General features: G+C 31.6%; 1 protein-coding gene across 1 annotated transcript in view; it reads right to left on the minus strand.

The window, feature by feature from the left end:
* Positions 1-13,867, minus strand: part of ths (thisbe) — a 689,099-nt gene that overhangs the window by 44,122 nt on the left and 631,110 nt on the right. Inside the window, exon 6 of the mRNA XM_072536347.1 lies at positions 8,346-8,463. Coding sequence (XP_072392448.1) covers positions 8,346-8,463 — 118 coding nt within the window. The remainder of the gene's footprint in view (positions 1-8,345; positions 8,464-13,867) is intronic.

The raw sequence follows: 13,867 nt of genomic DNA on the forward strand, positions 1-13,867 counted from the left end.
TATTTACAAATTTATTTATTTTTCATTTAAAGGAAAAAGAACTGTTTAGTGGTTGTCATATGTCACTCATTATTAATTTTACTGAAAGACATTAGTTTAAAATTGCTAAAAGATGGTCCAAGGCGAGGACTGGTAAAACAGTTTCATATTGCTATGAAGAGAGCAGAATTTTTTAGACTATTTAAAAATATAAACGTTAAGAACTATGCAAGTTGGTTTTTATAGATGAAACATAAATTCTTTATAATAGATCTATATGTCACTCATGACAAGATGTGATGATACAAGAAGTGTAAAATCTAATAAAGCTAATGGAAAACGATAATATATTTAATGATATTAAAAACATAAAGGTGTTGAAATAAAATTTGTTTGTAGATTAATTATTCTTCATGCTGGTAATGACAATATCTTCATTGAGGGCTTCATTGAGGGTGCAGACGCTATATTTGCCTCTAAATCGGTTTTAACGGACCACCAGTGGAAAATGAATTAAGCAAGTGTTTTATCAAATAAGATAACACTAACTAAAAAAAAGAGTGGTTAACTAATTAAAAATTTTAATTTTAAGGTATTGTCTTAGTTTTAAAAATTCTTAAAAATAATGAAGTTTAACTTGTTTTATCACTTCGTTTTCGAAATAATCGTTTTTAACCTTTATAACTCATGGCAAGCTATCACTGAAGTAACAAGCACGCCATGTTTAAAGGGCTTTAGCTAAATATGCAAAGTCGCCAGTTTGAACCACACGCACGTTTGAGTTTCTCCCGTTTCCACCGTTTCTTATGAATTGCTGGCGCAAGTATTTAGAGGGAGACAAATAAGTGACAGTAAACGAGATAGGATGTGCCTGCAAAATGAGGCAGTGATATGTGGATTCTGCGAATAATTATTTAAGTTTTTTAACATTTTATTTTATCACTGATTTAATGACTAATATAAACAACTTGGAATAAAATGTTAAGAATAAACGTATTTTCAACTAATATTATGAATAATATTTAAACGCCACAAGAAAATAGCGTTTAAACAAAACAAGGAATAAGTTACGAGAACTGTCAACATATTTTTTTGAGAGAACTGTCAATCATTTCAGCTCCGAACAAAAAGTGTTTTTGTTGGTTTATGCCAACTCTTAAAACAGGTTTGTTACAAAGTTTAAACTTAAAGTGATTTTCTTTATTCTAGAGAGAAGAAAAATTGTTAGTACAGCCTTTTTCAATCTATGTATATAAAACCGTTTGAAATAAATCGCATCAACGTAAAAAAAGGACCAATTTTAAAACCGATAAGTCAAACTAATTGTCAAAAATCAGTGGCGACTTTTACTCGAAAATTTGCAACTGATGGAAATAAAAATGAAAAATGGATAGCAAATTAGAAACTAACATAGAAGTCACCAAATAGTACAGTTTAGTCAAAAATAAACAGTACTGAACTTGAAATTATTTCATTGTTAAAAAAAAACATATTATTGTAACTTTATAACATGTTCTAAATGAGCTTCTCCTCTCACAAGACAGACTTTAATACCGATATTCCAAATTTCTCGTAATGTTATGGAATAAAGGTTGTCTCAAGTCTACCAAGAAGGCTCTGACGGCATCCTTTAACTCATTGATGGTTTGTGATACCCGTTTAAAAACAGCAGTTTTAGCAATGCCCCAAATGTATGCTTCTGTAGATGTTAAGTCTAGAGAATGTGCAGGATAGGGGAAATCAGTAAATCGTGAAATGAATTTGTTTAAAAAACGTCTCGAAGTTGCACCATCCGGCTGGAAAAATTGGTCTCGAAATGCAAAATTACAGGGACGACAAAATTGACGTAGTTTAGGGATAAAGCGTGTTAAAATTTGTATGTACCTCTGTTTATTAAGTGTGACTTTCCACCATTTTCTTCGATAAAGTATATGGACAATGATTCCGTGTCCCGAAACTCCACACCAGACACTCACTTTTGCGCTATGTTAAGGAACTTCTTGAACTTTATCTGGTCTGGCAAAGCCCAAAAATCGATCTGTGCAACGATTTACATGGCCTGACAAATATAAATGTGCCAATGTGTAACGATGAGACTACCAAAGAGAATTGAAATACTATTGTAAAAATAATACCTCAATCAACCATGGGAGCTTATCGTCTATACCTTGCCTAGCTCAGTATCTTAAGGGTGAGTTCGTCTTGTCTTAAACTAGGGATTGAACCTGAGTTCTCAGCTGATAGCAAATAAGATAAATTTTAACCAAACATATTTATTTAAATGAATAAAAAAACAATAATTAACCCTGCCAAAGCTTAACAGTTAATAAGTGTTACTTATTGCTTCGATGGGCTGCTTGTGTATTCTAGCTGTTGGGTCCTCCAATTAGAAGTTGTGGCTTCTGGAGAGAGAACTGCAGTCACACGTGGCTGTATGTCCTGATTAGTAAAATTGAATGTGGCCAATCAATTCAATCTGGTCAATTCAGTTGTTGATAAACCAATATTTCCAATAAATTCAATGAATCCAATAAAATGTCCAATAAACCAGTAAGGTTTTGATATGTCCAATAAACCAATAAACCCAAGAGAATTTGTAGACCATAAAAAATTTATAGGCACAATATTCCACTCTACTGTGGTAATTCCTGGAATTTAATTGTTTATGTACCTAAATCACATTCGAAAATGCACCCAGTTCCTTCAGAATTCTTTACAAGGAAGTTCGTTTTAAGCCAAGATGCAAGTCTGGCTGGCTTTCTGATTTTTCAAGATTTGCTCAAAAACACGTTTATGGTTATCACTATTGTTAACTCTCCTTGAACGCCCTGAGTTTTCTTTACATACATTACCCGTATTTCTAAACTTTTCAACAACCTTCAAAATTACAGCATTACTTGGAGAACGTTTATTAAACCGTTGTGTGGATTGATCACACACGTATTGCAGACTTGCACTATCACGTCGGCCGATTCCGTATGAGTAAAAATAATGCTCCACAAGAAACCCTTTCTCCTCTGTACTTAACACCATTTTTAACAATCAGGCCTTAATAGTTAATTGTTGAATGAGATTACTTGACAGGTCTATTCTAGTTAATTTGAATATGACAGCGTGCATAAAGAAACATCTATGTTTCAGTTTCAGTACTGTTTATTTTGGGCAATACTGTATTATCAATATCAGTCTCATCTAAAACATTTTTAACCTAATACATTTGAATTTACCATCTAAAAAACATGCCACTATTTTAACATCAGTATCAGACATTAAAATACACGAATATATACAGGGTGCTCCTTAAGTAATTGTACAAAAAGAAACAGTAGATTCTACACTTTAAAATATTACGATTTAAGCTAAATTGCTTCAATAAAATGTTGATATTAAGAAAGATACAAGTGCAAATTAAAAATTTTATTTTTGGCTATAACTTTCATGTTTGTAAACATTTATGCATAAAAATTTACAACTGGGTACTTTTAAATATGAGAAATTATAATTTGATGCACACTTTGATGTAGCGGATAGAGGGCGCCACATATGCCACATATGTGGCATAAATTTGCACTTAACTTTTTTGCTCTTTGAGTGAACTGTATTTGTGATACAAAATATTAAAGATACATTATTTCAACAAAAAAAAGGTATACCTGTTAATAACTTTTAAACTCAATAGTTTTCGAGATAATCGCATTTTACAAATCAGCTGCATATTTCTGAGTTAAGGCAATTACCGCAGGCAACGAAGGAAAAATAGACAAAAACATTAATAAATCTAAATTTTGGTATAAAATACCAATAACTAAAGTTAATAGTTAACGAAATATTAAATAAAATAAATATATCAGCAGGATAATTAATAATAGGATATGACAAAAAACAGAATAATAGGATTTTACATCAAACATTTTATATTTTATGTTAAATTAAAGTCGTAATCAAAACATTTTGTTTACAAACCAAATTAAGAAATAGTTAAACTAAATTACTAAACTTTTTGTTAAAGTAAGTGTTCGATATGTCTACCATTTTCATTAATTCATTTGTCAATATATTCCATAAAAATCATCTCATATTAAATAGCATCATTGGTTCTAAAGAAACTGTTGCAGTATTTATTTCTTCCCATATTTGGTTACAAATGTTTATGGCATTCTTATAGACACGTTCTTTTAATACGCCCCATACACCAAAATCAAGCGGATTAAATTCTGGGCTACGTGGTGGCTATAATGTATAATGGACGAATCTATATCCAAATCTTATAGTATATTATGTCGCAAAGGTTAAATAATGTATTAAACTGTGATGTATCTCATTCATTGGTTACTTATATACACTCATATAAGCTTACGAGTAACTATAATTACATATCGAACAAATGGACTATTATGATAATGATGATAATATTATGAACTAACGAACTAATATTATGCTCAACTAAATTGCCTGTTTGTTTACTATATTTATAACAATATCGGTTATTAGGCCAACGATGATGTTTTTGTAAAAATGCTGAGTCTTTAAGGTAAGATTTGTAGCAAAAGTATTATGAAACAAGACACGTGTGTTATTTCATACCTGTGCTTTAGTTTCCATTTGTCATAATAAAAATGGGTAAACAACAATTTACGTAATGAATAATAAGTATTATTTTGGGTTTTTTTATAAATTAAATAATTATATCAATATCTCACCACATTGCCAAGGAATATGACTGCCACGTCCAATCCAACGTTCAGAAAAGGTATATTTAACTATGTTCTCAACGCCTTCTCTCTAGAATGTGGTGGTGTACCATCTTACATAAACCATATATTTTGGTTTTTCAGCATTTTACAATAGGGAAAAAGTAATACAACGCCAGTAGGTATAGAAATTTAAGAAGCGATAGAAAAGGGAAATTGTATACATGATGACGGCCAGCGTCTGAATACGGACACGGCACCTAAAGAAGAAGATGAAGAATATTTTCTCCAATAAGACATTTAGCAGCCATAACAAAAATTTTGTAATGTTACATTATCATCTTTGAGTTGTTTTAATAAGAATAAACTATGAATTATGCTTATCTACAGGTATTGAGTGCTTTACCGCACAAATATCACAACTAAGAATTATGAGGCAGCTGACTTATAAAATGCGATTATCTCGAAGACGGTTAAATTTTGAGGTTACTAACAAGTATACCTTTTCTTTGTAAAAATAATGTATGTTTAATATTTTTTAACACAAATAGAGGTAACTTTAAGAGCAAAAAAGTTAAGCGCAAATCTATGCCACAGCTGTGGCATATGTGGCGCCATCTATCAGTAACATTAATTTATGTATAAAATTATAATTTATCCTACTTAAAAGCGTCCAATTATAAATTTTTGTCCAAAAATATTTACAAACGTAAAAGTTATAGCGAAAAATAGAATTTTAAATTTCCACTTTAACACCCTGTAGCTTTCTTAATATCAACATTTTATTAAAGCAAGTTGGCTTAAATCGTAATATTTTAAAGTGCAGAATCTATGGTTTCTGTTTGTACAATTACTTTAGGACCACCCTGTATAACATCAAGAGGAATTTTAGTACAACCAAAAAAATCATTTTCGCGTCAAAAATCTCCAACAACAGGGTATGCATTTACCTTAGTTTCTCTACAACCGTAAAAAAATTACTGCATAATCACAAATTCTTGTCAGTGAAAGGAAATAATATACAGCTTAAAAGGTTAATTAATCCTACTAATTGACTAGTGTTATCAAATGTGTGCCTCAGCAAACCAAACATTATACACTGCAGTGCAAAATTAACCGGACAAACAGATTTTTCTAAAAACTGGCGTTTAAAAAAAGTTGTAAGATATTTCTAGTTAAGTTTGTAATAATAAACGAAATTTAATAGTAAAATTTATTACAAATTACGAATTTAACAACGAAAAAATAAAAAATTCAAAAAACTTTTAATGAAAAACAAAGAACACTTTTTAATGAAAAACGATATTTACTAGTGTGTATTATCTCCACAACCCCTAATTACAGATCTCATTCGATCAAATATACTTCGGATTAAGGCAGCAAATTCTTCCTTCCCCAAAAATTCCCCAAATTGCTCCCATTCGTCAAAAATTGCTTGCTCCAAATTATTTATGATTTGAAACTGAATATCCCATAAATGCTCTATTAGATTTAAGTCCAGACTCCTTTGGGGGCCGTCGTAATAAGGGAATATTAATTTCATTCAATTAATCCCGTCTTATTTTTGCAATGTTCGGACAAACATTTTCTTATATCAGACGAAAGTTTTTTTTAACAAATGAGGCAAATGGCACTCCATGATCTTTCAAACATGGTTCAATATACCTCTCAGCGTTTAGATTGCCCCTAGAATTGTAACAATTTCTGTATGAGTCTCTAGGGAAATGACTGGATACACCGTATGATATATTTCACCAAATTGAACCAACGTTACTAAGTTCTTCTCCATTCTTCTTCACCCCATTCTTCAACACCCTAATTAAAAACACTTATTCTGAGCCTTAATCCATATTAATTTAAGCGTATTCGAGCGGCATAAGCAGAAACTATCTTTCTATGGACACCACATCGTTGAACAAGTAATGGTGCTGATAATATGCGATCACGTATCGCTTGCAGTCTAAAAAAGTGATCTTCAACTTGACTTGTGAATATTTCTCTGCTTTGACCTGGTCTACTGGTATATTGTCTTGTTTCCCGAAATCTTTCTATTGCATCAAGCACTATACTTCGAGAAATTTTTAAAGCTTTTGCGATCAAACCAATGCTTTGCCATCCACTTAAGCAACAACTTGTGCTACTTCTTCTAGTGTCATCATTATTTTTTTTTATTTTGAGGAGAAAAACAACAAAAAAATTGAAGACAAACTTGCAAACAGTCAGAATACTAAAATAAACTTAAATTTATGTTCAATTTAAGACACTATTTTCATTAATAACAAAAAGTTTTGTGTAGAACGGTCGTTGTTCGCAAAAATCATCTAAACAGGTTAAAACAAGAAAAAAAAAATTATTTCTAATAAGGCATAAAATACAATTAAATAAAAAATAAGTAAGTTTTGTCTAAGAACGAAAAAATTCATTAAAATCTGAGTGTCCGTTTAATTTTGCACTCCAGTGTAGTCTAAGAAAAGCTAAAAAAAAAAGGAAAATATTATAGTTTCCAAAATAACTTGCAAACTAAAATTTGGTATGCCTGAATCCGAATATAGTCATATATTAAGCTTTAGGCGTCAAGTATTTGTTGCCCCAAAGCGTCCCATATAGACGAGTTGCACTTTCTTTCCCTCCCCCGTCCAAATTAAAATGTTCATATGAACGGTTTAAAGTTATATAGAAAGGGTATAACACACACAAATGACCTTATTTCGATTTTATTATTAATTTTGTTTTTGCACTGACTGGTGGCGTTAAAATACGGTTGTGTGATCAACAACTCACAAATTAAGCGGTAGGTCTAAGTTATTCTTGTCTTTAAATCATCAAATATTGTTTATTGTCTTTATTTAACAATGTTCGTTTTTTGTCAAACTGTTATCCATCTGAATTCTTCTAGTATTCATTTCTGAGCAACGAAAGCCGTGTTATGTTGCTGTGTCCGATCCGATTATTAACTTCCCATTTTCTTCTATTTGACCACCTAAACTGATTTATAATGATACGCTTTAAAAATAAAGCAGCTAATGATTGAAAAAGAAAACTCTACTTCTCTAAGTCCTAAGAAATGTTGAGTACAAAAATTTGCTGGAAAAGTTCTTATTTGAGTGTTTCTGGTTTACAGTGCGGATCTCGGTAAAATATTAACAAAGAACTAACGTTAACCATTACTGATCTCTCTACGAGAAGAACTAACAGAGAACAGACGCAAATTTTTTTCAAATGTATATTTTTGCGGGACAATGTCCCTGCAAACATATCGCTTGATATTATGCAAACAATTCTGATTGCTCTATCACTCAATTATATCAACTACAAAATAAACTAAAAGGTCATAGATTTCCTTTGCAAAGAGGTGACAGAAACCGTTAAGGCATGATTTGAAAAATATAATTTTTGTCCAAATATATAAACTCATTCAAATTTGTTATTAGAAATGTATCCAGTTAAGAGGAGAGTATGTCAAATATGTATTAAAAGACTTTGCATTACATTAGAAACTATACCTAAACAGCTTTTGTTTGAAACAAAAAGTTCCATTTACTGTCCACTTAAAACTAAATAGTGTGTAACAAAAACAAAACGACGGATTTTACATAGGAGACAAGATGCTGGATGTATAATATATGAAATGAATGTATGTGAATTAATAAGATATTAATTAAGATTCGGACTTACCTGAGCTGGGTGTTCGCCGCGGCAGCGACGGCAGCAGCAGCAGCGGCGGCAGAATTCGTTGCCATTGGTGACCTGGCCGGAAATGCAGGCGCCCTAGGACTTCCGCTAAGCACATACTCTGAAACAGAATTTCTATATTTACAATTAATGCGGATTTTCGGCGGTGTGAGCTGGCTAAACCACATACAGACTAATTACTCTGCTTGAATAGTTAATCATTTCGTCGGGCATTTATTACTTTTACTATGTTGTGTTTATACCGCAAGTTTAATTCTAGCAAGTAATAAGTTAAATTTTAATGTGTTCTAAATTATATATTTCTCAAAATACTGTAATCTTAACAAGATATATATATATATATATATATATATATATATATATATATATATATATATATATATATATATATATATATATATATATATATATATATATATATAATATGTAAAAGATTAATTCTTTTACTAAAAGCTGCTATCGCATTGGAGGACAAATTCGTTAAACTTCCAGTGCTCGAATCAGTATCAATAGAGTGTTATGACTCATTTCAGCATATCCTTGCCTCATCAAACACTCGGGCTGATACAAATTCAAACTCAGAAAGAAAAACGATATAGCGATATCGTTTTCTGTTCTCTGGGCTATACGAAATGCATAAAAGATTAAAATCTGCTAAAATTTTTTAGAAGATTGCTAATGCCGACATATAGATACTATTGCCAGTGCTGACATATGGATCAGAGACATAGGCCATCTTCAAGACAGATGAAAACCTGTTTCTCATATTAGAACTAAGAATCGCGAGAGGAATATTCCGCGGCATCTGTGAAAACGTATTTGGAAAAAGAGCTATGAGATATATTACAGATACAAACAAATATCTGGTGATAAAGATGTATAATTTCTTATAAAAATATAAAGACTAAGGTAAACAAGACATCTAACAGGATCAAAGCAGAAAAACACTCCTAGAGAAATCATTATGTTGCAGCCAATCAGGATGTTGTAGATAATGATGCTAGATGAATAGGTGCAAGCAAACTCGCAACGGTTGCTAGAATTGACTGCCTAAATATGCTTGGAAAGGTCGAATATCTACTTTAGAGCTGTAGCAAAAATGAAAATGACTTTAAGAGAATAAGGACATTATTAAATTTTAACACTATACATATATAATTACACGCTATACAATAGTGACTTCCCCAATTCTATATATATAATAACACGATTAGCTTACATAGCGAAGACAATATAACGAGGCAAGAGAACAAGACAAATGTCAACGCTATTTAAATCGATAGATGGTGCAGGACATTAAAAATAACATATAACCCAATTAAAACCCAACTGATACCAAACAAAAAGCAATTATTGGCGGAACATTCATTTTTAAAGTACAATATTTTCAAAGATCCACAAGGAAACTAAGTTTCTGTAGCTGGCTGTATACAATGTATCACAATTTTTTTTTAAAATCCTTTATAAAAGGTATATAATTTAAATGGACTCTGCAATTGTGGTTTTGCTTGGCCCGTCGTTCGCCAGACGTAATTGACTGAAGAGTATACGGCTTTCAGTTATATTTGCGTTTGGGTGAACGTCGTGTTTCACCTTACCACAAAAATCGTCCTAGTACAAACCTCCTCGATGGTAGAGCCGGGAATCCATATTCGTTGGATCAGAAATACGAGCACTTTTAACAGCATGTTTTAAGAAACGACCTCCCCTCCCCTAAGGGCTTGTGTTAGACGTTTTGTAATGTATTTTTAGTAGTAACATTCGACACTCAGTTCTGTAAACATGAATAGCTAAGCAATAAATAGTTCTATGAAAATTGTCGTCGTATATTATTTTAATTTAATAAAATAATATTTTATAGCAAATATATCTCACGATAAACTACTAATCGTGGGTCGTTACAGATACTTTGAAATTATATTTGTTAACATTAAACTCGTTAAAATTTTCAATACAATATATTGTATACGTAGGTGTTTTTGGCGAATTTTTTAGAATTAGCAGCATTTAACTTTTATTGTCATGATTATTTGGGTATTTTGATACTGGAAAAATAATTATTATTTATTAACAACATTTGTTAACATGTTTATATAATATTCAGAGTTCTATTTAAATACAGTTTTGATCGCCCGAACTAAACTAATCTTTTTGGCAAAGTCTTTATTTTCGGACAGAATGTTTTTTCAATTACAAATACCTCAAATAAGCAAGAACATATGTAGTAACGTAGTTATTAACAAACAGTAATTAATAATTACTTGTCACTTGTAACTCCTCTGCAACCTCAACCCATAATTTATTCACCGTGTCCTTATTCTTCTTCTTCTTCACGTACCACCTCCGCTACGGAGGTTGGCAATCATCATAGCTATTTTAATTTTTGAGGCAGTAGCTCTAAAAAGCTGTTTTGATCTGCATCCAAACCATTCTCTCAGGTTCTTGAGCCATGAAATTCGTCTTCTTCCGATGCTTTTTCTGCCATATATCTTTCCTTGCATTATGAGTCGCAGGATGCCATACTTCTCGCCCCTCATCACATGTCCGAGATACTGTAGCTTTCTTTCTTTAATTGTTAGTTCAACTTCCTTCTTTTTACCTATTCTTCTCAGTACTTCATTGTTCGTAACTCTATCTACCCAGGAAACCCTCATGATTCTTCTATAGGTCCACATTTCCAAGGCGTTAAGTCGTCTCATTGTGTCATTTAACGTCCATGATTCCACTCCATAGTATAGTACACTGTTTACGTAACATTTTGTTAGGCGTACTTTAAGAGCTAATGTTAAATCTTTGTCACATAGGACCTTTTTTATTTTCATAAAATTACAACGTGCTTTTCCGATTCTGACTTTGATTTCTGCAGTGTAGTCATTATTTTCTATTATAAGTGTTCCTAGGTAAGTGTACTTTTTACTCTTTTTGATCTGCTGGCCTTCTACTGTCTGCACTGCATACCTGATGTTGTTAACTAAGACTCCATTTACTCTTATGCCGACTGTTTCATCTTCCAGAGTTTCTCGAATTACCTCTTCAGAATAAGCGTTAAACAATAGAGGTGATAGTACGCAGCCTTGCCTGACTCCTCTCTTTATTTCCATTTCTTCAGATGTTTCTTTTTTAATTCGTACTATTGCTCGCTGATTGTAATAAAGGTTTGTTATTAGCCTTAAATCTCTTTTATCTAGGTTTTTATTTTTTAGAATTTCCATGAGTCGGTCATGTTTTACTTTATCAAACGCTTTATTGTAGTCTATAAAACAGACGTAAAGAGGACCGTTAAAATCCAAATCCTTATTCTAACATTGTTTATTAATTTTTCGACATCCATATCGCCCACTAGATATGTGAATACTGGCGATGGAATCAAACATTCTTGAAAACCAAATCGAAGCGCATACTAGCCGCTACTAGCGTCGCATCGCATCGCATCGCACTAAATCGTGCCCTATTTGAACAAGGCGCTTAATATACAAGTGTTTGATATCATTGCATAGCAAAGCATCATAGTGAACGTACACTAAGGCTATGGGAAGACCGACACCAATACACAACCAGATCACTGATAGTCCAAGAAGGCAACGGACAGCGGTTATTTTCTCAGTTTGTCGTTGGTCTTCCTCTAGCTAATGAGATTTATTGTATGTGGAGAGGTTTAGTTTCGAACTATGTTCATTAGATCACATTAATCACATCTTACTCATAATGAGATTTTACCCATTCCGTGCAAAACTTCTTCTGTGGTAACTTTTTCTATCTATTAAATCCTTAACATGTGTCTATAGCATCACTTTTCAAATGATTCGAGTCTTTTTAGTGATGTTTTAGGTAAGGTCCATGACTTTACTCCATATAAAAGAACGGAGAATACATCATTTTAGTAAAGAAACTTTCCAAATCTTCTATAAATATATTGGCTAATAATGCAGATAAACTGGAGCCCATTGCTACACCAAAAAACCAAAATAAGAAATTTTCAAGAATGGACCGAATGGAACAAAACTTAGAAACTGGTCGTATAATATTCGTAAGGAATTATACTAGATAAATAACAATACCATAAAAAAATGATAGCAAATAAATTCAACATTCAAAACAACAAACACATTAAGATCTATTTTATCTAAAACTAAACCTAAGGTACCTAATAATAAACAAGAAGGAACAAAGAATTGTACTTATAAAATACCTTGTGAATGCAAACACATGTATTTATTTCGGTAAAACCTAAAGATTAGATAAAAACCTATCAAGACCATTAAATGTTAGAACAAGTGAACATCAATTTTATATTACAAATAGAGAATTTCGACAAATTACAAATAGATCTCAAATGTATAACTGTATGTACAAATTATAAAAATTACAAATAGATCTCAAATGTATAACTACTCATGGAAAAATGAACATATGGTTCAATGGTAAGATTCGAATATAGTTCTGAAAGAAGCAGCTTTAATTATGCTAAATGAGACTAATTACGTAGCAAATTTCTGGTCAGAATGCAGTAGGATCTGGTTAAGCTAAGTCAATAACATATCGAAGAAACATCATTTATGTTTTTTAATAACATAGGTACATATAAAATCAGAGTTTGGTGTTTATTGAGAAAAAACTAAATGTAAGACCAAATAGGTACTTACAATGTCGGGATAGTATCTTAATGCTTTTAATATCATTATTGCATGTAGTTGTTTTTTTTACGCGTTTACAGTTGTTTTTTATTATGTCACGCCGTAAATATTACTTTAATTAGAGTGGTATTATCAACCAGCCGTACAAACTAGAGAATCATGGGTAGAGCTGTTTAACAGTTCTTCTTCTAAGATTTCAAGGTTGTTCTGTAGGTCTTCTCTGTTTTCTGCTATCAAAATTATGTTGTCATTCTTCTCTTGGCTTTTTTTATTGCTTCATCCAGTACCACTGAGAACGCTTATTTCTATTACGCATGTATTCTCGCCCATTTTTTTTTTTTTCTGTTGTAGGTGTAATATCAATTTGAAGATGTTTATTAAAAAATCCTTTCATTTTTTCTTTTAGACTGCTTGGTTCATTTGTATCCATTTTTAGACCATTCATTACAATGTTGTTTTTTCTTCTACTTTTTTCGATTATTTCGACTGCTTTTTTTATGTCTTGTAACTCTCTCTCTCGTTATTTCTGAATTCTCTTTTCTTATATCCTGATTTTCTTTTTTTAATTGTTCGTTTTGTACTGTCAGTTTTAATAGAGCTTCGTTTGTTTTGTTTTGTTGATCTTTAATTTTTCTTATTTCAGTTTTTATTTCTTTCTGTTCTTGCTTCATATCTTTTTGAGTTGTGTTCATTTCTTTCATCATTATTAATAACTGGTCTCATTTCTCAGATTCAGTCGTTTGGCGTTTTGTAGGAGTTCTTGGTGTTTTTTGCTGTTTACAAAACAATCTATATTTTTCTCCTTTTTTTTTTCTCCCTTCATCTGTAGAGTATTCGTCGCTGTCCATTCTTACGATATTTTCCTTGGAC

This window comes from Diabrotica undecimpunctata, chromosome 6 (assembly GCF_040954645.1).
Source record: "Diabrotica undecimpunctata isolate CICGRU chromosome 6, icDiaUnde3, whole genome shotgun sequence".
Taxonomy (NCBI): Eukaryota; Metazoa; Arthropoda; class Insecta; order Coleoptera; family Chrysomelidae; genus Diabrotica; species Diabrotica undecimpunctata.